The 26,966-nt window shown below is 40.7% G+C and overlaps 1 protein-coding gene and 1 long non-coding RNA gene across 15 annotated transcripts in view; one reads left to right on the top strand and one right to left on the bottom strand.

Moving 5' to 3' along the window:
• The window catches only part of USP34 (ubiquitin specific peptidase 34), a 146,051-nt gene extending 127,051 nt beyond the window's left edge, over window positions 1-19,000 (bottom strand). For all 14 annotated transcript variants that reach the window (XM_074817148.1, XM_074817140.1, XM_074817139.1 and 11 more), the window contains exons 1-2: window positions 18,857-19,000; window positions 210-297 (exon numbers count right to left, since the gene is read on the bottom strand). In XM_074817148.1, the coding sequence (XP_074673249.1) occupies window positions 210-297; window positions 18,857-18,899 (131 nt within the window). In that variant the 5' untranslated portion in view covers window positions 18,900-19,000. The remainder of the gene's footprint in view (window positions 1-209; window positions 298-18,856) is intronic.
• LOC141920436 (uncharacterized) lies at window positions 18,585-20,123 on the top strand. Its single transcript, XR_012622339.1, has 2 exons — window positions 18,585-18,673; window positions 19,781-20,123. It is a non-coding gene; the product is annotated as an uncharacterized LOC141920436 (long non-coding RNA).
• The last annotated feature ends 6,843 nt before the right edge of the window (window positions 20,124-26,966 follow it).

The raw sequence follows: 26,966 nt of genomic DNA on the forward strand, positions 1-26,966 counted from the left end.
AGAATGCCAATCAGATGCAAATATGCTTTGCCCAAAATGCACCGGGTAACATGTTTATTTTGTAAGTAGTAAAATGTCCTTTACTCTCCAAGTATCACTTAGCTACACTTCAATAACTTGACCATTCTAATTCACTATACTGTATTTTTTAAGAAGGGAAACCTACTGTTGAGATCCAGTATCAACACTCAAACTCAATCCAAAATTACCTTTGTGTCCAGGAATTGATGTAAGCAAATATCTTGAGGGCATGTTCCTTTCTGAGCTGCAACCCATCAGCACCTTCAATGTCTGATACTAAAGAAAACAAAAAACATAAACATATTAGTAGCAAAAAAACCCCCGCAGTGCAATTGCTCTATTTTTACTAGAAATCGTCTGTGTTAGCGTGAAAAATAAAAAACATATTTTGTAAATATATTTTCACATTGGGAGACTGAAGTCCTCAACCAGATCTATGCATTTTTTGTTTCAGTAAACAGGCAAGGTAAAGTTTAGATGCAACTAACCTGAAAACAGAGACTGCACAGTACTCTTGAATGCTGCTGTGAAAATTAGTGATTGAGAACAACCTCTTTTTTCTAACCCTCTTCTTATGAAACACTCTTCATAAGCATCACTGGGAACTACCAACTGATGTGCACTTTCAAACAGGGACCTTCTTCAACAATTTTACCCATTAACTAGGCACTTCTCCCCCCCGATTTTAAAAGTCTGCCTTTTGAGATGACCATAAGAGCCTGACTTGCTTTTCCTGATCATATAAAGACTGGGGGGGGACGGAAAAAAAAAACACCACAAAAAAAATAAAACCCACAACAAAACTATCAAGAACAATGTGCAGTGTATGCATGAAGTTATTTCAGACTAGCTAAGATGATGATTATTACTATAAATATAGACATATCTATACTGACATTTAGCCATAATGAATCACTAATTGGCAAAATGATAAACGCTTACCACATTACAGCCAGAAACCGGAACAATTGTGTACTGAATTCAAAACCCAAATATTTCAATGTGGTATTATCAAATGTCCCACTTTCATCTAAAAAATACTCATACAATCTAATAAGCCACATCTTCAGTTACGCATCAACTGATTATATATTAGGGCACTGGATTCTGTCTACTGGCCACATACCTTTCCCCAGCTATCACCACACAATTCTCATTTCCTCCTTGTCCTAAACTTTTGTACACTTCTGCAGATATCTAACTGCTACACAAATTGAGAATGTCAGCATTCCCTTTAAGGTGACCATTTCATTTATAACAAAAATAAGTATTCATTTCCACATTTCATATGAAATTTCAAGTATTACATGCTCACAAATCTACTTCACAAGCAAGCTTTGTGGGAAAGCTTCTCAGCATCCCAATGTCAACCTCTTTTCCAACCTCAAGCCTTGCGAGGTCCTACGTGATCTATCAATACAGGTTTCCAAAAACTAAAGCTAATGAAAATCTGCTGGCACAGATCAGAAACTAAAGTTCAGAACAAGACCACTTCAGAGACTAATCACACAAAATACCTATGACTTCTTTGAAATAAGGACATTGCATATGCACACACAGACAGATTTTCATAGATGTGCACACACACAAAAACACATACAAAGCAGTCTCTCAATAGGATACCATTAAACTTTAAAAATCACTTTTCTGTCTCACTCCTAGAAGGCTTTAAAGATCCCTAGGAAACACAGGGCAAAGTACAAAATTGACAAGCAGACTGAAAGACGGGCATCACTTGATACTACTTTTATTTTAAACACCACAAATTACCATGACTCTTGACTCTCAAGGCCAAAGCACGGCACTGAAGAAACCAACAACTCAGTCAAACAATTTAGGTCAAGCTTACCACAAAAGACAGATCCTTAACTATAGATACCCTGTGAAAAAGACTCGCCCAGCATAAAAGGTTCATAAAACCTTCATTTTCCGATTTTTGTGAGCATTGTTTCATTAAGATGAATTCCTTCATACTCCACACAAAAACTGTTGACAATAATGTAGTAGCAACAAACCTAATTCTAACTTGTAGGATCTTACACAAACATTTGTACATTTATAAAACTTCCTTCATCCCCACATCACCCTACTTAAAAAATACACACTCTAACAAGTAGGACAGTAACTCCTAACTTCCAGAGCAGATTTTTCACTGCAATAGGTTGAAACACTCCTGAATTTCCCTCTGAGATTATGAAAAAATGGAAGAACTGGAAGTCAAGTAAACTGGTCCCTTTAAAGCTACAATTGCCACGTAAAGGGTACAGAATGTAGAAGTTACAGAAATACTGAAGCTTATGCCCCAGGTCAAAAAAAAATAGGGAGGTATATGCACTAGCTGGAGAGACCTGTTATTTTCCTGCTCGTGCATTCTACGTGGCGCACACAGACCAACTTCAACTGGTCTTATTTACTAATCATTGCTAATTAATATAGTGGCTACATACACTATATCCTTTCTGTTTTCTGTACTTAGAAATAGTATTGTTCTTGTTCCTGAAAATACTCAGGAAGCTCCAAACAGGAGCAGCCACACAGAGGCTGCAGTTTTCCACTGAGTTGATAAAAGTCTGTGCCACTACCAAAAGGGGTAGCAACACATCTGGCAGGGCAGGGCTTCTCCTACTGGACAGACCTTAGCTGAAGCTCTCTTTTGCTCCTTAGCAAATTATATTTTTCAGCTCAGCTAATTTATGTCCTTACAACCAAAATTTAAATCCTAGGCTTTCGAGTTCCTCTCTTATTCTGTGTATCAACTTCACGGACACTCTTGATTTCGAGCACCTCTCTTTAGAGACACATGAAACTTGAAGTAACAGCAACACTCAGTTATGAAGCCTTTCTAATATTTTTTGAATTGAAAAAAGTACAGATAGAAAGACCATAAGAACAACCGCACTCATCACCATTCCTGCACATTTGTTGATTTCAGTCAGGTCTGTAAGGCCTCCCTTGCTGCATGGGATTTCATTTCCAACTGATGATGTTTCTCTCTCTGCTTTCAAACTAGTTTTCTTCTGCCTCGAATGGGCCAGTAGTTGTAACAGACTCATTCACTTGTAAATAAAGCACATCCTTTTATTCCCTCCCATATTCAAGCATCCTGCATGCCTCAGATCCTCCTTCATCTGCTGTCTCCCCAGTCTCTTACACTTCCAGTGTTTCAAACCCTGCAGTAACAATTATGTCAAACTTCTTCAAGAACTTTTCCTGTGACAAGCCTCCTTCTTGCAAACTGATTTGGTGGGTAAGACTTTCCCCTAGTTGCATACGCAAGGCAGCGATTCCCACCGGACGCGCCACGGCATACTTGTGTGCTCTGAGAGCATCTGAAGCACGTCAAAGTGGCAGCTTGTGTGCTCTCATCAATAAGAATTGATAATATGTGCTCCAGAGCTTTACAGCCAGCCATTGCATGATCTATTAGTCTCTCCCTCAGAGGTGGCACTCCAATCCTAGGGTCAGCTCCTCCAGCCCCTGTCTCCAGCGGCTGCTTCTCTCTCCAGGCGCTCACAAGCTAGCGATGTCAGAGATGCCTTGCCTAATTTACTCCTGAGCTCTCTGGGCTCAGCTTGATACTCCTTCCTTAAATTTGCTCTAGCAAATTTTTTATTTTCTCAGGTAAAGCCTCTTAGACATTCTCACCCTTCAGTCCTTCCTCTTCCCTCTTACTTTCCATGCACACAAACACCTTTGCCCTGCACTAGATCCAATTTCAAAATCAACATAACCCAGTTCAAGTCCGCACTACTAACAGCATCCGTGGCCGTGCATTTCAACAACCATTAGAGCTCCTGCAGGAACCCGGAGAGCCAGACTGAGAACCGAGCAAATGCAACTTACCAATCTAACCAAAAACTATCCACATTTTTGTGGGCTTTGTAAGCCACGGAATACTCAGGCTGGCAGATATGTAAGCAGGGGCGCTGGGAAGGAAAGTGTGAGGCTGAGAGAAGTAAACACCTTTGTAGTGACTGCAGATGTAAAATTGCCCCACCCTGTCTGGAGTAACTTCACCCTAATACCGCTCATCTATAGGCAAAGAAACTGAAGATACAGTTACTCTTAGAGTATGGAAAAAACAGAACGTTGAAGGCTTTAAACAGATCCATCCAAGACAGAACAAACCAGCAGAAAGAAGAAAGACTGGTGCGTAGGTAAATTCCAGCTAAATATAGTCTACAAATGTAATATAGGAAAGGGGGTTTTTCAGCATACTTGCAGTGTCTCATTTTACTGAATCTTTACAAGATGGTTTAGAGCTCTTTTTGTCACAGTAACACCATGTAAGAGGTGAGCTGTTTAACAAACCCAAATAATGAGTTGCTTGATTTTTTTAACATCCTTTAGCGTATAAGTGTTCAGATGTTCTTTTAATAAAAAAAAAAAATCAGACATACTGAAAATGTAATTGGCGGTTCAAGTAGCTGATGAGAAGCCAAAACACACAATGATCAAAGTAAAAATTTATAACATTTACAGAAAAAAAAAAAAAATTCCTTGCTGTTTCCACAGTCTCCCATTTTACTTGGCTAGCTTTAAATGAAAACTTGGGTGATTTACCTAATCTTCCACAAAAGGGTGATTTGCTAAAAGTGTATTATAGTACTAGAAACAAGACAATATCCCAAGCTAAGAAAAAAATACTATTAATAAAGCTACTAAATCAAGAAAATTACAGAAGATGAGAAAAAGATAAACCAACTGCAAGGGGGCAATGTAATTTCAGCTGTGAACAAACGAAGCTCAGATCATAAGTGCATTTTTAGCAAGAACTTCAGAGCTAGAGGAACAGACTGTAATTAGACCTCAAGGACAACTATCATGCTAGACTTGTGGGGAATATCTTATATCCAAAGGTCACTTATCACACTAAGTGCAAAATCAAATGGCAAGTAAAAAAAATCATTTTTAAAAGTATACTTTCTCTACTTTCAGAAACATAATACAGCAGAAACAATAGAAAACTCTTTAACATATAAGCCTGTAATTTCTACACATTTAAAACTGTAACAAGGTACAGTTGCATACAGATTCTGCTCCCTCCCCCTCCTCCCCCAAGTCTCATCTGCTATCAGCTTCTCATGGGAAAGACTAGATCCCTTTCAAAACAGACATTATTCTCAGAAATTGTTCCCTGATACAGACTAAATAGGGGAAACAAGAGCCATACACTAAACGAAACAGTATCAGGGATAATAATACTAATCTTGAAAGAAATATATACATAATCATCTGTATAAGTACCATTGTTCACAGAGAACTAGCACATTAATTTTGTTATGTATTGAGATGCTTTCTGTTATTTGTAGGGGGTCTTTTTGTTTATGATCAATAGGAAGTAAGATCATAACCACAGAGTTTAGTGCTTCCCATTCCCTTTCTGTTTACATCTATTAGAATTACTCCTTTTTTATTATAACGAAATCATGATTGATTGTTAGCTTGATTCATCAGAGTTCTTCCAGCCCTTTACAAAGCCATCTTTGACAAGTATCTAAAAGGACAGTCAGTGTCAACTTGAAGTTCAATGGCAATAGTTTAACTGTCCGAGCTTCTCTACAACATTTCAGTGAGGAACAAGTCTTCTTTCTACTCCTCAGTCTCCATAAAGCAAAAGTGCCCCAGAATATTGACTAGATACACATAACCAGAGGGCTGAAACACTATTGTAGAATGTACTATCAAATTAAAAAACCCAAGCAAATTAATTCTGCAGTATTAGAAATGCTGTTCAAATGCCAGGTTAATGTAGGAAAAAGATCAGATCTGTAACCCGAAATACTGTAGTAATAAAATTTTATAAACATATAGTTAAGGTGCTTCTGAGGGCCTGTATGCTGTCTTTATGATACTGAGTTGTCAATGCCCACCCTCATCAACCCACTACAGCACAGCACCACAGATAACTGTACCCGCTTCCATCCCACAACACACCTGCATTAGTTTTAAGTCTAAATTGAACTCTAAATTTCTTATAAATATTCCAACTTGGTAAATTCATTACTTTCCTGCAAGCTTTTGATTACAAACAAAGCATACAGAGATTACAAAGCAAATATTACAGAGACAACCTAATAATTTAAAGACAGGAATTAGCAACCCTTTAAATGTCTCATTTCCTTAGAAAAACAAACTGTGAGCACGTTACTGGCCTCTGTCAGACACTTAAACTTTGAAACATAAAAGCAATTTCAACAAATTTGACAAAGGTTTGCTAGTCTAAACCATACTGTGGTCTTATGAGTGGAAACACTGAAGTTACTCAAAAGAGTAAGGAAAAAGCAGTTACAACTGGTCTCCCAACTATCCCCGCAGTCGGTCATCTGCTGGTTATTCCGCACCTGCGTAATTCCTCATAGCCACCACGAGATCGGAAGGGCCCAAAGAGTTTTAATTCAGTATTCCAATGAATCATTACACAACTAGGAGTAGCTCAAGCCTTGCTATGTTCATCAGCTAGACAGCACTTTTTAAGATGCAACTTCACCACAACCAGGCAAATCGGCTGATCTTAGGTGATCGCTACCTTTATATATCTCCCTGTTTCCCTGCAAACACCATCAAGTTCTCTCTCTCTGAATCTCTACATTTCCCATCCCATCTCCCTCATCTTCTCTAGCAAACACCTATTTTCCTTTTACTATAATATGCTAATATAGCCTGGAGCAAAACAGCAGAAGCTGACTCTGAAAAGCTGGATAAAATTTCAAAACTGTCATCTTTCGAGACTGACACCATCCTAAAATTTTCAGTGTGCTAGCTCATGATTGCTTTGGGTTAAAATGGCCCCTTTAAAATGGCCATAGACATCTAGCTAAGCCAACAATTGCCCTTATTAAGAGCATCTTATGACTTTCACCTTCCCGAAGGGAACATGCCACAGCAACGGCTTCCAAGGAGAACAGTTTCACATGAAATTATTTTAAATGTGGTCAAGTCTCAATTACCAGCTGATAATTTACCCAGAACACTGGAGTTGGTTCTTACCCAGAATACCCAGTTGAATTATAATCTAAATAAGCTCTTAGATATACCATCCCATACACAAAGCACAACTGTGCTGCTTCATCACCCAGTTCAGGTCGAGAAGCAACACTGCAACTTTCAGGCAAAGCAAAGCCTACAACATTACTATGCCACGTAAACTCCCACACTTCCCACAGAGTTAGGCACAGTTCAAAGTTCACAAATACTCAAGCCATGCAGTCCTATCTAGCAATAGATGTTTGATCTGGACTAGATGGGAACGTCAAATATACAATTCAGGTTGGATTATGCCAGCAGCAGGAGAAGCAGCAGTATCACATCCAGCGTGGAGTGGTGTGGATACAGAGAAGTAGAAGACTAGCATCAAACATTTAAGGAGCAGAATGAGCTCGCATTAAATACTGTGTAATGTGGGTATGGCTTTTTTCATCGAACACTAGTAAGAAATGGTGTAAAATCAACTTATGGATTATCTAGTTGTGAATGGAACAAAATGGACCAAAGCACGTATTGTTCTGGCTTTGCTGGCCCAAGAAGACCCATCAGGAGTCTCAGCGTTGTCCTTTTCAATCCCCCAGCTTCTGAAAGGGTTCACTGACCCCAGCCCCGCGCAGCAGGAACGCACAAAGCCTTCTCAAGACCAGTGTGATGCCCAGGCTGTTGCATTTCCATGGAAGCCTGAGTGAGGGTAGTAGCAGCCTGCCAGTACAGCATGGGTGAGCCTGGGTGCAGCAGGCTTTAATCAGCTCTGGTTCCATGTTAATCATGTCAGATGGAAGGCATCTATGAAAAAATCTACCGTATCTTTGCACTGTAACTCCTAATGCTTCTGTTATCTTGGGATTTTCAGCAGCAAAGATATTGCAGCCCTCCCTCTCCAGGGAAAGGCAAGTTACATATTACTAAGGAAAAAACCTATAAAGCAATTTCAAAGCATTTGTGCCTCTCACTGGAGTTAAAAAAAAAAAAAGTAGTAGTCTTATTTCAGAGTCTTATTTTACCTCAATATTGTAAATTGTCTTTGCCTCCAAGATAAGATATTCCAATTCTGGGAAGAGTGCGTTTTCATCTTTAATATAAAGTTGTTATAGTTCCTCTTTTAATAAAAAACATTCAGCTCAATTTAAGTAGCATTTCCATACAACCAAGTCTGCTTGACATCACCAAGACATATACTAGATGCAGAGAGTCAAGCTGCCCATCATAATATTTTGACAATGGCCACTACAAGTTTCTTAAGGAATCAAATCAGGATTGGACAAGCACTGGATAAACCCAGAATTTCCTAGGATATCACTATTTATCTCAAGGTAAATTTCAAAGCTAGGGTTGACACTGTCAATGCTGAAACTACTGCTCTGGCAAAGGATTGCTAACCTTCAGTTTAAAATAGATTACTTGCATTCTTTCCTTTTAATAACATGTTAACTTTGAAAATAATCTACCACTACTTGAAAGACTCTGGTTTTGAATTATTTTTCTTTAAATACTCCAGCTCTGAACTTTTTTAAAATACTACTTTAAGGTGAAAACACAGAACTCAAAGTTTATCATTTTATAAGTAGAACAAAGATTTAATTGCATGAACAAGGTTGCAAAAGCTAAAGAGGTTTCCTATTAGTCTTAATTAAAAGTAGCAAGGAATGCAAAAATTAAAACAGGTACCTCAGGAAGCATTCTATTTTCAAGAGAGAACCTTGCAAATTAGTTCAGCTGTACTACTTGGCACACTATGAATCAGTTACAGAAAACAACAACAGCTTCTCCCCCACAACCAGAAAGAAATGGCCCATGATTGAGCCACCACAGCCAGGAAGAAGCAACAGATTACCAGCAGATTTCTAACAAAAGCACTGTGCTCCAGGTTTTAGGGACAAAATCTGTGAGAGGCAAATATGATTAATTCATTTCTTACAAAGTATATTTGATCCTGCTTGAACAATAGATAGATAGACAGACAGACAGGCAATGGGTCATTATACCAAATGGAGCTTCAGGCAGTTCGTTGAAAGCCCAAGAAGAGCTTGCTGAGCATTTGAACTGCAAGGTGTTAATTTTGTTTTCATCAACACAGACACAAGCAACCCTCGTTCAAAAAGGAGAATAAAATATTGAGAATACTGAGAAAGGATAAGCAGAAAAAAAAAAAAATACTAGTTCAACCATAAGTAAACTAGCAATAGTGTATTCCTAACTGTGAAAGAAGTCAGAGACTGGCCAGTGCAGCAAAGAATTTACTGCATTGACCATCCTTACACCAAGCAAAAGAACTTAACTTGTATCGAGCTGTTGAGCTCACGCTCCCCAGTGCTACCCTATACTAGTTCCAAGCAAAAGAAGGAAAAATGAAGTCGTTCAGACTTGTATCAGCTGATGGCTGCTAGCCTAGAAGGTAATTCCACCATACACCTCCTGTCTGAAACACCAGGGAACTGCAAAGGGTGGCATATTTTCACAGACAGGTCATTTCCCAAATGCACCAGTAGATTCTGATATTCTGTCCCTTCTACAGCTTTTCTGGAGCTGTCCTCCCTTGCAAACATGCCATTGTCCATTTCCAGCACTGTTCATCCCTTCTCCAAGCAGAGAGTGTATAGAAGTGAAAGCACTGTCAGATTTGTTAATGCCCAGAGTTTAGAATGAAAACCGATGGCGAGACCACTGGCAGAAGACTACTTTGAACAATACTAGTTTTTCAGTTCACACACACTTAAAAAATAATTTCATTAGTGGTGAAAACAAAGGGGTTTGTATTGTAACCTAAATTAGGAAGAATTTAATAGTTGCGTATCACAGATTGACAAACAGGCAACTGACCACTTGCTGAAAGTGAAATTAAGCTCTCAATAAAAATTATCAAATCCCCCCAATATTAGTTGAGAAGCACAACAGAGAGATAGACAGTGAGTATTGCACAACACAGCATAAAGCACACACATTAATACCATGCAGTTTGTACACTTCTTGTACCTGTGATTTCTTACAGAGGAACATGTAAGAGGCCAACAGACTACCTTCTCAAGAAAATCCACCTGCAGCTTAAAAAGCAGGACTTCTACTCTTCTAAGTGTAGAAAAATACTTCACGTTTTGAGAACACTAGTTTTACACAAAATAAGAAATTAAAAGTGATGCACTTCAATAGCTGAAACTAAAAAAGAAACCCACACCCAATTTTTTCAAAGCTTGCAGAAAGCTCCAGTGCTTCAGTGATACTTCATGAATCTGCCAAAAAGCAACTCCAAGAAGTCATCCTTGCCTGATCATTAGCACAGCAGGTATGGAAGTAGCACATTCTCAGACATTAAGGAATCTATACAGTACTTAAGAGCAGTGTATACAGTAAGCCTTTTGGCTAACATACTTAAGATCACAGCGCCCTACTTTAGTTTTCATCCTCAATTTTTCCCTGTTTCTGGATCAGTCACATAGATTAAAAACTCTCAAGTGGAAGTCAATTAATAAAATGGTACAATGAACTGGAGGCTTCTTCTGTCTGATGTGAAAAGAGGCAAAAAAAGCTTTGCCAATCACTTCCTAGATGGGAACCAACGATCTGCATGGATACTCATCTAGAAATGGTGCCTCAATTGCCATGTGTTTTTGAAGTCTTCTTTACAGACCTTTTACAAATTAGCTAAACAAAGGTCAACATCCAAAAGCGCATTTTCCACACGGACTTTTTCTGACAAGTTTCAACTTCTTCAACCACCAGTTGTTCCAGCACTAACCTCCCAGAGTTCTACACCTATGCATACAGCTGTAAAACATTTGCACCAGATTTCCTCAAGAAGTTCTCCTTTTACTACAGGTGCCAGACTTGAAAAATTCCAAAGTAAAACTTGGTAAAACTACAGATAAACTGGGTATTTTTACCACTTGATTCAGAAATCCTCACGGTTTAGCATTCAGATTGCAAATCAATTTCCATACAAGGAAAGGAAGAAAGTGAAAAGAATAGCTTCTCACCTCTTCACAGATTAGATTCTAGAAACTGCCAATTTGCTATAAAAAAATGAAAAAAAAGAAATTACCTCAGCATATGCTTGAACAACAGAAATTCAATGGCCACAACTAAGTTTAATTGCAGCGTGCTTTTAGTATAAGCAGCATTGAGTAATCATCACAACCACTTGCTCCTGAAGACGGGAAGATTCTTTTTCACATGGTCCCAGCATCCTGACAACTATAAATGCATAGCTTAGCCTGCAAAAATCCTTACTTTGTTTTACCAGCTCAGGCAGCTAATAACAGATGAGCTACATTTAAAAAAGGAATTAAAAAAAAAAAATCATAAAAGCCATTCTGTACAGAGAATCTTTCTCTCCCTCACTAAGAAACTCTCTTCTGTACAGTGGGAGACCTAATAGGACTTGTTGGAAGCACCAAGACACTAATGTAGCACTGCCATCATCCACAGGCAACTTCTGACTGCGGTATTTCTCATCTTTTCTGATTCAGACCTGAACAGTCATCAAGAGAATACTGGAAAGGAAAAAAAAAAAACCAACCCTCTATTATGGAAGCCTGTTAAAGGAAACAGTAATATGAAGATACAGAACTATACATACAGTAACACTGAAGAATTACACAGGGTAGAGGATAGAGGGAAGAGCAGAAAGAGCATATGGGTAAGCAGAACGTAAACTGAGAAATGGAAAAAAATCATGAGCACAGAAAAAGAACAACTTTGAAAGCTAACAGAAGAGTTACAAGAAAGATGAGGCTCTGAAAACTAACAGAAGAGTTACAAGAAAGATGAGGTACAGGATAGAGTATGAATACTATCAAGTATTTAAACTAAATACTCAAAGAAGAAATAGAAGAAATAAAAGGATCTAAGTAGCAAACATTGCTTTCCCCTTCCAATCTCTGAAATGCCAAATCACAGACTGCTCATCGCTTGTCCACAGAACGTGATTCCTGGAAGCAAGATCAGCTTTTCTGGCTCAATGTTACTTGAACGCAGGAAGACAGAGGCAAACTGCAGTGACCCAGAGAAATCAAAGTAGCAAGGAATTAAAAGCCACAAAGTGAAAAGACGGTGTTAACAGGGAAGAAATGTATTTCACTGTTTAACATGGAAAAAAAATAAGCAAAAAGGAATTCGACAAACTAAAAGAAAGGGCAAGTCTCATAATCCCCTCTGAAGCCATACAAGTCCCTCCGTGGCAGACAAAACTGTTGGTCCTCCAAAAGCCAAGGCAGCACCTCAGAGGCAGGCAGAGGGAAGCAGGGCCAGCGTCTGCTCTCCAAGGTACTGCCCCTTCCCAGCCAGTGCATCCCCTTCCCGACCATGCCCCAGACGCTCCTCAGCACCTGAGCATCTAAGGACAGTTTTACCAGCTAGTCTCGCCCAAGAACTGACACGGCAACATCAAACACACAATCTTGGACATGTCTGACTAATTGCTTGGGAATTCCATAACCTGAAAACTATCCTTACAGAGGAAAAGCCATACAGCACCAGAAGGTATGAAAACAAAAAACTAACAGGAAGTTTTCCTACACAGGGAATGAGATGACTTCAACTTCTACACTAGTCAAGTATCTTTTCAAAAAAAATCAAATAAAGCAAGGGATGTTCTTCTTTCTTTCTTGAATCTCATTGAAATTATTCATGTAACTGATCAGGAATATAACTGTAGAGTCTGTGCAGGCCGAGAGCGTCTACAGCATAAAATTTGAGAATCTCTCCTATAAATAAAGGAATCATTTCCTTAATATTACATGTGGTAAGAAATGTAAAGATGTTTGCTTCCATGGCTTTCTCCTCTTTAAGGATATTGTAACAAGTACTTATCCAACAGAAGATTTCCCTATATACAAAGAGAAAGATCTCAGTAAATACACATCAATGGTCCACAACTCACGACAAAACTCAGTAGACTGGGATTTACGTAACTAATCTTCAGCATCAGCGATCAAGCAGCTTGAGCAGTGAGAAAGGACCAGTCTCCAGCAGCCTGAACAAGAGAAGTTGCAGGACGATACCGTTTTTTGATCACATCAAATAACATGAACCAAAATCACTGTACAGAACAAAAGCTAAAGTATCTTTCTAAAAATAGAAGCCTTTTAGCTATTAAAGCCATTTGAGTTTTTCCTTCAACTGCTTTACAATTACAAACAACAAGTTAAGAGAACTTTATCTTAGTGTCTCCTTCCCTTTTGCTTTAGAAAGTTCACAGCTAGAAAGGATAAAAGTTTCCTCCTTCTATGTTTTTTTTCTCTGGTTACTCCGATTCATTTGGGGTAGCACTTCCTCACAGTCCTTGGTAACTGCAGTTTGGCAATACTGCTATAAAGGAAAAGTTATCTTCATTTTTCTTTAAGTCTGGCTGCTCATCCCCTTAAAAAGGGTCAAAGGCAAAAGTAAACACGAAACAATTACCGAACTTAAGTTTTATAAACAATTGAGCTTCTTTTCTTCAACGGCAGACAGTAAAAATTTAGGTTAGTGTAATAAAGTTGGGCAGTTACCCCAGTAACTCCTCCAAAGAATCTCTGCATCACGTTAAGTGGAAAGAAAACGTGAATCTTTAAAGAAAGGCCAAAAAAAAAAAGCGCCATACAACAGAGACAACGGTTTTAGTTTTGCACAAGAGGAATCATCAGTCAAGTGAAACACTGGATCTGCACAAAACACTAGGGGTAGTCAAATAATCAATACTGGAGCTTACAGGCAACCACTGAACTAGCGACAGCAGCTCTTGTAGACCAAGTGATGTTAATCACACAGTATTTATAATAATCTTATTATAACATATACTCAATATCTAAAATAATACATGAATATTCACAGTATAAAACAATCATCCCCTCCAGATCCCAAAGAGCAAATGGAATGCTGCAATGTTTTGGAATTTCTTACCTACCTCGCTTAACCTCCAAGTCTACTCTCTGTACCTTCTAAATGCCAGAATTAAGTGACCAGAAGCCAAGTCAAGCATCTTCAGCATCCACATTCAGGGCTCTCCTGAAGCTATGCAAACAGTAAAACACTCCAGTATCTCAAGTGTTTTATGGACCTGATCATACTGGGAGCAGTTCTGCACACCAGCTGACAGTGATACCAGACAGAAAACGACAATATTAGTCTACATCCATCTCCTGTGCTTGAGTAAACTGCGTGGGTTTTGTTTTGGGTTTTTTACGGTTTACTAAAGGTTTAAGAGAAAACATAATGAGAAAAATGGCCTGCAAGCTTGTGTAATAGAGTAATACCTAGAAGCCTCTACTCATCAATGTGAACTGATTTTGTAAGGTTTCAGAGCTGCTAAGAAAAAGAAAAAATTGGACTAAAGAGGCAGTCTTTGAAGGAAATGAAGCAGAATGCTGGGAAGAAAACAAACTTAGTTCCCAGAAACCAGGAAGTAGGAATTACCTAGGCCTACCAAAGTTACCTAAAACCCATGACTGCCGCTGTATAATAAAACTATTTTTCCATGTTATAATTTTTTTTCTTACTTTTATAAAAACCAAACTACAAGAACAAAACAAACCTAAACCAATATAATCTATGGAGTTTTAAGTTAACATACATCAACACCGGTTGCAATCCCAAAGGGAAGCCTCTTAGGCAACCAAGCCCAGTCTGGCTCTCTGGGACATGCCACAGCCAGGACTACGAGCACAGCCAACTCAGGAGCAGTCTGAGAACTAGATCTCCACTTTTTAAGCCAAGAGGCACTCCCAGGCACGCGACGACAATCTTACACTCAACAAACACTTACACTGGAGCATCACATACTCTGTGCTTTCAAGGGAAGCCTGTGTAGGTGTCCAGTAATAGCATGGTTCTATAGGTAGCTCGAACTACTACCGCTACTTCAGGTGTAACACAGTGACCTGTAAAACTGTGGTGTAAAAGACTTGAGACAGAAAAATCCATGTTTAATGTTACATTTCTGTATTTTCTGGCTTACTTCAGGGTTAAGACTATCTGGCTATCTGTGCAGTGCCTAGCAAAACAGAACTATCCTGATCAGGGCCTCTGGACAGCACAGTAATGTAAATATTACTAAAGAACAAATGAAACTCAATATAATCCCTCCTAGACTGACAAGAACTGGCATCCAGTGAAACCAAGGAATGTACAGTGTGTCAATATCAGGGTTCATTTTGGGATACAGAATGCTGTCAATTAACATAAAAGTATCTAATGCCCTCCACGCATTTTTCCTGTAAAAAGTGTGTACATTTACGTGAGCCCCAATAATTAATGTCATGAGAGCCTGTTCTTAAGTCTTCTGTAAGTAAGTGCCCTTATCTTAAAAAGTAAACAATTGGTTTTTTCCTTTTTTTTCCTTTCAAGTCTATTAAAAATGTTTATGTTGTAGAAGATTAATTCAGAAATCAGACCAGACTTTTCACAGACTTTACTCCTATTAAACCCCTGCCTGGGAAAGCAGAAGTGATGCTGACATACCTAGAGCACTCAATGAGAAATTACAACTGTTTACTCGGAGTGAACAACAGATTGTCTTGCAGTGCAAAAACCGCTTTAAAGCCTGGGCATTCCATAGAAGAATTCATGTTTTACCGAGTCCCTAGATCAAATCATAAGTTGAAACTACTACTACTTCTTAGCAAATAACTTCACAATCAGGGAATTTATGGGGTTTCATGAGATCAAATGCTGAAAATAAAGATGCTGCAAGAGGAAAAAAAAACAAAAGCACCAACATTGCTGCTTCTGTCCATGAAACACTACCTGCTTCTCACGCTTAAGCACAGTAACGAAGCTTTGCGTTAAATATATATACACACATACATACGGACCTTTGGCCAAAAAATAAGTTTTTCAAACTACAGGTTTCCAGTTCCACAAGATCTCAGATGGCCCTTACAAGTGCCACAGAAGCAGGCCCACTGATCACCTTTTACAAAATCGGGCCTAAGGACCTAGAGTCTTGTCATAAGCTCAAGCAGGACATAACCCTGGGCCTACACAAAGGTCACTGCTAGACAAAAGCTCCAGCTCTGCACATTGTTATGGGGTGTAGATTCATATTGTAGCAGCTTACAGTAGGACTAATACGCCTATAATAAAAATATGCCTGGCTGTTTGTAGAATTGTTAAATTCCATCCTTCTGTCATCCACAAATTGGTAACTTCTTCTGAAGAAAACTGGAGCTTTAGAGGTGTTCTTATCAAAACAATACATTCAGAGTTGTTAGTCAATTCACTTTTTAAGTGACCTGTCATACAGCTGATACCAAATAATTATTTTGTAAACATTAGGGTAAATGAAGACAAAGGGCAGTATGTGTTCCACGTAAAAATGTTTAGTTTAGCAAGAAATTTCTAAAACAAACTAGATTATGTTTCCTGGACCTCTTTCAAAACACTCTTTCAGTAGTTTCAGTGAAGAGGCGATCCCAAATGCTCAGCGGGCAGAAAAGGAAACTGCTGGCAGTCTCTGGCTCACACATTTTGGGCATGACCTCATTCTTTACTACCACTTTTCATTTTTGCTGCAGTGTTTTAAAAACCAAGACTGGATATTATTTTTGTACATTACCTTTAATTATTACTTAAGAAATGCAAAGAACACAACTTGAAGTTATAAAAGAAAGCATACCACCTTTACAACTCATTCCCATACAGTGAGAAGGCAGGTGGCACACACGATGCACCACCATATATGCCTTCCTATCCAGACAGACAAAATAGTTATGTTTATTTAAAGTGTACTTATTTCTCTGAATGGAAGACCAAACATAATGCTACCTGACCAACATTTCTCAAAGTTGACTATATAGTAATAGGAGTGCGTAATTTCCCTAACAAATTTGACTTAAAAAGCCAAATTTCCTTTTCATAAATAGCAGGTTTGTATCTTAAATCATACATAACCATTAAATTATCTACACCGTAGTTATGTATTAAAAAAAAAATCCTTAAAGTGATTTAAGATATTACTTTATCTATGAGAGAGTATCTAGCTACCTAAATCCCAATTACCTTAAAATGGTTCTAAAAATCAATTCATACTCGAATTTCAGAGATTTCCTGAAATATCAAAGTTAACATTACTTTTTTCTATTTGATCATGCCAATCTTGATCAAGTTCAAACAATGATTATTTATCAATCCATCAAAACCAAGCGAAGTTATCTCTCCCAACAAACAGCTGTCACCAGTATACCATTGATAGTTTAGTCTTATTTTGAACCTACTGTTTAAATAAGCATTCAGTCTATAATACCAACATATTCCCCACCTCTCCAGTTGAGAAAGATAAGATATGCATGCTAAATTAAGTAAACATCACAACGATTGTTCAAAACAAGATATTGGAATTACAAGCTTAGTCAAACTTGGCAAACAATTATAAAGACCCAACAGTTCTCTGATGTTAACCTTTTAATCTTATTTATTCCAGCCTCTGGGCTCTCCTGAAAGTTAAGTTTTACACATAAATTTTCAAGTAAAATGCTGGCCATCCAAACGTCATATTTCCCCAGCTAGAAAGAGGCCAACATTCAATTACCACAGTATCTACTCATATATCTCAGGAAAGAACAAACACTACATGCAGTTGGGCCTCACAAGAGCTTAGAAAAAGAAAACTCTACCCAAATCCTGTTCTAGAAAGCATTCTGTGCTCACTTTGTTGGAACATGATTTGCCTCTAAGCAGACCCCAGTGTGCAACCAGGAAAAACGTTTATATTTAAGATTTGAGCTCGCTAAACTTCCTGCTAATCACAAACTTCAGCTGCTAAGTTCGTTAAATTCCTCAGCATCTCTACAAATCATGGTTTTTAGTCTTTGTTCATGAAGCAGTGCACAGAGACAAGCCTCTGAGAAGCTGGGAAGGTACCTTGCCTTCCACGGAGAACTGAGAGCAGGTTCCAAGGGATACACGAGGCCTACTGCATAGGGGTAAAGGGGACTTCACGCCCAAAATGACGACTGATTTCAGCGGTACCGGGGAGAATACCTGCTGTATTAACCCTCCCGGCTGTTTAGGTAACACCTGTAAAGAGGAAACTTCGGAAGGAAGCAAGAGACCACCCCCGAAGCGAAACACCCGGGAGCTCCTTCCCCCCCGCGCCGACAGCGCGGCCCTCGCAAAGCCGAGCCAGGCTCCTTTAGGCGCCGGTTCCCTCACAGCCCAGCAGTCGCTTCGGAAAAATAGGTACCCGAAAACCACCTCCACCGCGTCCCTTCCCCCCCCTCCGCCCCACACCGCGGACAGGCGAGGGGGAGGGGGGAGGCAGGATCACTCAGAGCCGCCTTGTCTGCTGCTTAAAAGGGACCCAGCCCAGGCCCGGCCTCCAACAGCTCGGCAGCCACCGGAGCAGCTCCCAGGCACCTCCTCAGCCCAGCGAGGAGCCAGCTAGGCCCCGCCGCGGCTTCCCAGGGATGCGGGGCGAGGAGCGGGCTCCCCACGCCAGCGGCAGGGTCACGTCCCCGCCCGGCCCCACACGCAGACACCCCGGGGGGGAGGGGGGGGGGGGGGGGGGGGGGGGGCAGGCGGGAAAGGGGGGGTGCTCTGCGAAAGGCCCGGCGGGGACATCCCCTCGGCGCACCCTCCCCAGGCCGCAAGTCGCCCGGCTCCGGTTGGGAGAGGAGGGAAGGGGGAAAGGAAACCGCAGAGGAGGGCAGGCTCTCCCTCTATGGCCACCCCGCGGAGAGAGAGGGAGAGAGAGGTAACCCCGCGCCCAAGGAGGCCCGAGCCAGGCGGCGAGCAGGGAAAAGCAAGGGGTGGGGGGGGCGAGGAAGGAGATGAAGGGGGGTTATAACCCAGCCCGTGTAGAGGAGGGTACGTGGGGTCCCGGCCCGGGGCGAGGAGTGTTGGGGGGAGGGTAGCGGGGGAGGGCGGCCGCACTTACTCTCATTTAACACCTCCAGCAGCTCGGCGCAGCTCTCACACATTGTTCATTAACAGCAGCAGCCGCCGCCGCCGCCTCCTCCCGACCATTGATTGATCCACTCGGTGCTGCTGATTGATGATTGATGGGGGCCGGGGCGGGGGTCAGTCGGGGGGGGGGGGAGGGGAAGGAGGGGGCGGGAAGGACGAGGAAGAGAAGGGAGGGGGGGGGAAGGCAGGGGCCGGTCTGGGATCCGGGGGAGGGGGGGATGGGGCGGCTGATCAATGCAAATGAGGCTGTGGCGGCGGCGGTAGCGGCGGGGAGGAGAAGCCGAGTCACTCACTGGCTCCCAGTGACTCCACGCGCCGCCATTTTGCTGAGGGGGAAGGAGGAGGAGGGGACGGGAGCGAGGGGGGACAGGGCGCTCGGGCTCAGCTCGGCAGTTTCCGACCAGGCAGGAGGCGAAGGTGGCCGAGTCCCTCCTCCCTTTCCTCTCGCCCCGCCTTCCCACCCCGGGCCGAGCGGCGGGCTGGCGAGCGGGGAGGAGGAGGAAGGGGGCGGGCCGGCAGCCGGGGCCGGGAGGGTAAAATGGCGGCGGCGGTTGCGGCTCCGCGCGCGCCCGGGGTAGGGCGGGAAGCGCGTTTCCCTGCCCTCTTCCCGCCTCCCGCGGGGGGGGACGCTCCGCCAATAACGCGCCCACGCTGCGGTGACAGGGACAGGGGAGCGGCCGCCCCTGCTTAAAGCGAGCGGCCGCCGGCGGGGCCTTCCCGCCGGCGCCCGCCCCCCTCGGCGGGCCGGGAGCCGCTCTGCCGCCGCGCCGGGCTTTTCCCGCCGCTCTCGCTTCTCGGCGGGCGGCCGGGGGATGTCTCCGCTGAGGGGGGCTGCAGGTTCTGAGCGCTGCTAGCTTACTCCCGCTTCTCTATTTCTATTATTTATTATTATTAGAGCCGGGCTCCGGGAGCGCCGCGGCCCTGTGGGACCTCCGGCCTGAAGGGAGCGCTTAGCGTAGGGTGCCGAGCTGCGGCGGGCGCCTGAGGGGCAGGAGGCAGAGTAGAGGAAACTTCCTCGTTCGAGGCGGGTTTTCAGGTCTGTCGGCTTTGGGGAGGTGGTGGCGTTTTCCGCCGGCGGGACGCGGGACGGAAGAGGCGGCGGCCATCTCCTTCCCGCCCAGGCGGCTGAGGAGCCGGAGCTCTCACGTGTGGGCACTTCCACGCCCGGCCTCAGGGAAGGAAACGTTTGAAGTACTACGGTAGCGTTTTATGCAAATAATTAAAGTTTTTTTACCTTATATCGTTTTCAACGCTGTTTGGGTTTGTTTTTAATTATTCCTTAGGACAGTGATTCATTCTGCATAATGTCTAATGGCAGGTACAACTTGTGAAGAGCAGGAAATACCGCATTCTCCTCAAAAGACAGTCTTAGCTTTTAAAAAATAACCGAAAGACCTTCGATTTAGAAGTGACATAATTATGCCGATTGCAACTCCGTCTTGTGCACATTTTGAATGAGATGGCAAACCCCTGGAAGACAAGTTTTCAGCAGTTTTCCCTAGAGGAAAAAACCCCTTTTTGCCAGCTATTAATCTTGTATACTCACATGCTCCCTCTCCCAGGTACATGCGATTGGAATACAGATCGCATGATAGATCTTGGCTGCTTTTTCTCCCTGAAGAGACACTTCTCCAGTATCGTGTAGCATTTTATATTTCTGTAGTACCACCCAGTGGCGAGTTAGTGTATTATTCTGAATATTTCTAGTTTAATGACTTCTACATAGAATTAAGGAAACAAATCTATTAATAGCAACAATGCAGATGCAATATAGTTTAGTAGAAAGTAAAATAAATAAAAATTGCCAAATTAGGAAAAAAAATGGAGAGCTGTTTTGAGTTCCTCAGTGGCTGACTTAAATAGAAGAAATACAGAAGTCTGACATCATTGTGGAAATGCACTTCTGTTTTTTGATTTCATGTGCATATTTATACAGGCTTGATAACACTCCTGGTGGTTGTATATGTAACCTCCCACTCAAGTGCACAGAATGCTCTCCTAACAATCCTCAAGGCATCAGTTCAGCTCAGACAAAAAGCTTTACCACTGTTTAAAAATAAGAGACAAGTTACTGTAAACAGACCTCATCTCAGCTACAACTACTGTGGAAGTCAGGAATATACTAGAATGATCTTTCACCCAGACTTCTTGTCACTACTTGTTTTTTGAAATACTTACCAAGTCAGGGTTATCAACAAGAAGAGCTATTCTTAAATATTGCCTGCTAAAATTTCTAGTTTATTAAACTAATACAGAAAATTAACTTGAGAGTCTACATGAGACAGATTCCCTCTTGTCCATCACTAATTCACATCATATCTTTCAAACAGGATTTCTGAGACTAACAAGATACCAATACCAGAGACAGGAGGAGGACTAAAAGTAAATAAACTAAAAACATCCCTGAAACTTTTTACTGATCTTTCTTGTTAGATGTAACTTAAAGAGGTTTTAATTCCTGAGAGTCATAGTCTTTTCTAAGCAATCTGTTTTCTACTGACTGACAGCAATCTAACCACCACTAAACCTCCACACTGGTTTAGTTACTACAATAACATGACAGTACTGGACCTTGTAAGGCCTTTTTTGGTTGCGTGATCTCTTCCAGATAGCCTGGAAAGTTGTACAATGGAAGAGTAGTGGAGTAGTACAGAATATTACAATTATCACACTCTGCTCATGCCTGAATTAAGGTACCAACCACCTTTCTTTACTACAGCACTGCTTTCAAAGCTCGAGATCCATCAAAGGTGGACCAGAGGCTTTTATGTTATATATATAAATAATGTTATTTTTCACTTGATGTTGTGCTGTCTTACCTTTTATGTGTCTTAGTTCAATTATCTTTCTTTGGTATGTCATTTTTTTCCACAGCTTTCATAACTTCTTACAACATGCTGCATGCTGTTTTCTGAATCATACCAGTCTACATTTGCTGGAATACCCTTTACTTCTTACCCTTATCAAAATTCAAGTTCCTAAAGTTGGAAGCCAGAGCTGTACAAAGAGAAGTTTGGAAAGCATCTTAACTTTGTCATACCAAACCAACATAAACCTTGTATCTCCAAGAAGTCATGCTTATTTACCTCCTTAACCTTTATGATGATATTGCACAGGTATTGCTGCTAGCATGGAATGAATCACTCTACCAGTGAGTTGTGTCTAGAAAAAGACAACATTTTTTGATAGAAAGCATAGTTCTACCACCCACACAATCTGATTTGAATTTGCACTTCTCTTGCCCTTCTTCCTTACACAGACCTCACAGCAGATTTTTAACATAACCAAAATTAAATGCCAAACCATCTTAAACAATCGTTTTTCTGACAAATCAGCTCTTGGATCTGATTGCAGCACCACATAAACACCAGAGTCAGCACAAGGAAGGGGCCGTTTGAAGCGCGGTATCACGTGCCAAGCTCAATGAATACAACAGAAGAGTATGAGTGACCTTGAGTCACTCCACTTTTGTGCAGAGTATTGCCAGCCAAATGCTTTTTACCACACAAGAATTATTATTTTTTTCTAATAGAGATGAAATTGCATTTTTTTAAATTAAATGTTAGCTTCCAAGCAGAAGACAACAGGAGCTATAACTGGCCTGGTTACAGTGATCATCAGCCTCCCACTCTTGCGTGCATTGCTTTTCTTCCTCTCAACCCTTATTCTCTCCTCATGGGCCATCCTTGTGAAGTTCTTTGATCCCCAGGAGCCCCACTTTCCTTCCCTTGATGGCAATGCTCCTAATCTGGAAATATTTGCTTGGTAGACTGCCAGCACAGTTCTTCTAGAGGAATAACTTAGATAAATGCAAGACTTGAGCAAAACTGAAATTCTTAAACCGAATTTAGGGCTAGATTGAGAACATATATACTTGCCAAAATGAACGTCGCACTGTATCCCAATGCTGAACTAATCCTGTAGTCCTGTTCTTCAAGTAAAGATGGAGTTAACCATTCACCAAAAGAAAAAAACAAAAACCCAGAGAAGGATTAGGGGCTGAGGCAGTAAGAGTGATCACTGCCCCTGTTCCTTCTTCCCAACACTTCAGCCTCTCCTAGCCTTACACTTTGTATTTTTAAGTCTTCATTTTCTATATATGAACATACATAGTTGGTCATTTGACCTCAGACTGGTAGTTGTAGAATGTGACTTCAAGATATCTTTTTTTTTTTTTAAACTTTAGTCTTGTCAACTAACCAGAGCTTTGTCTGAAGAGAGATGACTGCATTACCTTCTATTCAAACTTTCTGTTGCTCTGCTGTAGGTTCCCACTCTTGTAGCAACAACAGCTGAGTGGACTGCACACTTACACTGCTGCCACGATTTACAGTGAAGAGGTAAAACTACCAGTGATTTCAGCAGATGCTGAGGAGATGGGAGCTGTAACAGCTGGAAAGCAAGTCATTAGTTTCTGCTATACAGAGGATCGTGTTAAAAAGCTGAATTCCAGCCAGTCCAGTTATATCTGTGACCTCTAGTCTGGAATGATACTGGAAACGGTTGGACTCCATTGCCTAGGAAATGCTTAATTTCACTGAAGGAAGCAAGTCTCTGCCTGCAAAATGTGAAGTTCCCAATGAAACTTGGCTGAAATGCAACAGAATCAGTTTCAATTTACACACTTTTAAGTTTCAGCACTTGACTTTCATTGCTCTATTAGCATTTTAAACTTTTAAATAAGATACATGTCAAACTAGACTTTGATATTGCAGCACCCTGTGAAGACAAATTCAATTAGTTTGGCTTACCCCAAATATTAGAGAATACACTTAAAAAGATTTATAGCCGTATTAGGCCAAAAACATGTCATGCAAGAACAGATAATGCTCACTACATTGCCAAGCTATGTTTAAGAGTTTGCTCCAAAATCAGCTGTCTAACTGGCTGCTCAGCATTTTAGTGGAAAAATAAAAGTCTGCATTCTAATAAACATTATTACCAGCTATTGGGTGTGGCAAGAATCACACCATACAGCCCGGTAAACAGGACAAGCTCCACTTTGGAGTGGTTTCAGACTGCATCTTCGAGCCTGTCTCTTGGGTTGCAATCTTGGTTAATAATTCAGTTGAAGTTACTTTGAGAATTGCGAAGATTTGAGAAGTTTGTAAAACCAGTTACAAAGGTTGATGCAAAGACGCTCAAGCTAGAACTAATGCTAAGAGATGCCATAAGAGAAAACTCATTATTGCCTGGTTATCAATATACATATTAAAATAACCACCAGTGGTAGTGTAGTAAGTGGGCTGCAGTCAGCTCTTTGCAGCACACACACACTTAACCTTGCTATGTAGTCACATCAGAGGAAACTATTTTAACTCTTCCCCTCATCCTCCAACCTCAATTGGCCAATTTTTCCTGATAGTCTTTGCTGGAATTAGAGAAACCATGAAAGACTACAGACTTCTCAAGACTCAGAAAAAACTGACACTATTAAAAAAAGTTAAGATTTAAAAGGTGTTCCCAACAACAAAAACAACAGGCCCCTTGACATACTTTTATGAAGGACCTGGAAGAGACAACCCAATATACTGCCTAAGAAAAAGTGCTGTTTAACTTAAAAGGAGTAAATAAAGGTGAGAATATGTCTTGTTCTCGTCTTTGACTTCTACCATTCTTGTCCATACTCTTCAGTTCCAAAACATTCCTCCTCAAACCCATCTTTTCTTAGTGCTCTATTTTGTTGTACCCACTTACAGCAAAAACAAGCACTCACAGGCAGTGAGAAACGCACGTACAAAGACCAACAGCAGCACACAGGGCAGGTATGTATGTATGCAATTAGTGATTTCATGTGCTTTAAGTAATTAAGGTGCATTGTATGTGAAATCTTACCTGAAATATTACTCCCTCAACTAGAATAGCTGAGCCTTTTTCCAAGTGAACACTGCTGGCCATAATCAGCCTTGGACAATGAAACAGCTATCTCCTAAACCCAAGAGTCTAAAAATTCTGTCTCAAAAAAACCCAAGTGCAGAGGTGCATTCATGAAGAGCAGGCAAAGGAAGAGCTATGTTCTTTTACTCATTTTTGGTGCCAAAATGTATTTTAAAAAGCCATCTCCAACATTTCAATTTTGCTCTATAACAATTTGAGACAAACCTAGGAGGTGGGGAGAAAAGGAAAAAGTCTAGACGTATCTTCCAGGAAATACAAACAGTACCCCAAAAATCTTGGATCAGTAATAATCATTCGTCCAATGATTAATGGACTACGGGACAGACTGGTCCCCAGTCACAATACAGCACTAATGCGAGTTCCTCACTTCAGTCACCTTCTCTACATGATTTTCAGCATCTTCTCCTCATTTTTTTTTTTTCATTAAGAAACCCAGAGCTGAACTCTTATTGCCTTTCCAGTGCTAAAAACTATCAGAAGTAACTCTTACAGCTTCCTTGAGAGATGAGCATTTCTAAAGCTTTTTTGCATAAATATTAGCTTTATTGGAAAATAGTTCACTTAACCAATCAGATTAACACACACCAAATTATTCTAGTTTAAAAAAAAAAAACAAAAACATAACTAATCTAAAATGCTTTGGAAAATAATCTGCTTCAGTTACAGTAGCAAACACATCATGGTAGCCTGAAACAAGTATTTGGGGGTGTCTTCATCAGCTAACAGGCGATCAATTCATGTAAACACAGAAAACACCCTGTAATATTGGTATTTATGAATGTACCTGGAGTACATAGAATTGGATTTTTTTTAAAAAATCTGTATAGAAATATGCACAAAACATTGGCTTACATATAATTACAAGTCACGTAGATGTTCATATGATGGTTCATGCTTTTTATCCATATATTTTAATTTACAGAGTGTGCATTAGAACTAGAACTTTTAGATGTACATTGTAATTTTTTCCACATTCAGGATAACTGCACTAGAAATATGCACACACACACACATCAAATGGTATTCAGAACTCTGCATAAGCTACATTTTTATAGCATCTGCAGAGATCACTGAAAGGCACCGATTCTTAAGATAATAAGTCAAGACAACAGTTGTTAGATCTAAAAGGGAAGGAAAAACTAAGATTAAAATTTTGTAACGAAATAAATCCAAAAGGTATCAAAATAATGAAACAACTCTTCTCTGAATCAACTTCAAAAATACAGTTCGTATTTGTTGTTTTGAAAGTTTAGGTCAGATTTAATTCCTCAGTAAACCACCAGACCACGAGCCTCAGACTAACTTGAATCTTAAATATGAAAGAAGTAACATGCACAAAAGCATACATGCCTTTTCTGTTCAAAACTATTTTCAAAGCACTGTTAATGCCACTGCTTGTCAGAAGCAACTCAGTATTTACTTCTGCGACTCGTGGGATAATGATCATTCTGACATTATGCTATCGGTGGTATTTTTTTTCATTTTAATAAGATTTTCTTACTTCTCTGCACAGCTTTTGATAATCTGTAGCTCTATAACGTTGCAACTCAGCCTGGTCAGAAACCATTTAATGTCCATTCTGGATGCATTCTTCAACAGTACTTCAAGTATTTTACTTTAAACCACCTATTAAAGATGATACTGCCTTCACAGAGCAGAACAGAAAGCTATACATCAACAGGACAGGAAGACATGGAAAAGCTTAAAATCATGAGCTTTAAGGAGAGAAGATTAGTTTTGTAACTATCAAAATAACTAACAATTTTGGTTGGTTGTATTTTAAGTCCCAGCCATATAAAGGGTCTGAGGAACCTTCTCTCCAAAGATTTAGCAGCTGCCAGCTCACAGTATTAACACTGCCACACGATCTTCACGCAGGAGCAGCTACGTGTTTTTAGGGCCAGCTATGTAAAACAAATGGAGAGATGTTCACAAACAGGAAGGGCCCGATCTTAAGATTGGGAACATTCTGGTCACAGCTAAATTCTACATGAACACTGCTAACTCATGCACTTCTACTTCAAAAGGAATATACAGCACAAAGTTAACTACAGTATCCAAGCTTACATAGAACACCTCCACAACCATCTAACCTTGTTTTACAGCTCTGCAGCAATGGCTGTACTTTGCATTGTAGTAACAACCTGAAGATTAGAGACCAAATAAATCAAAAAAAACTTTGG

The sequence above is a fragment of the Strix aluco genome, chromosome 3 (assembly GCF_031877795.1).
Source record: "Strix aluco isolate bStrAlu1 chromosome 3, bStrAlu1.hap1, whole genome shotgun sequence".
In the NCBI taxonomy this organism is placed as follows: domain Eukaryota; kingdom Metazoa; phylum Chordata; class Aves; order Strigiformes; family Strigidae; genus Strix; species Strix aluco.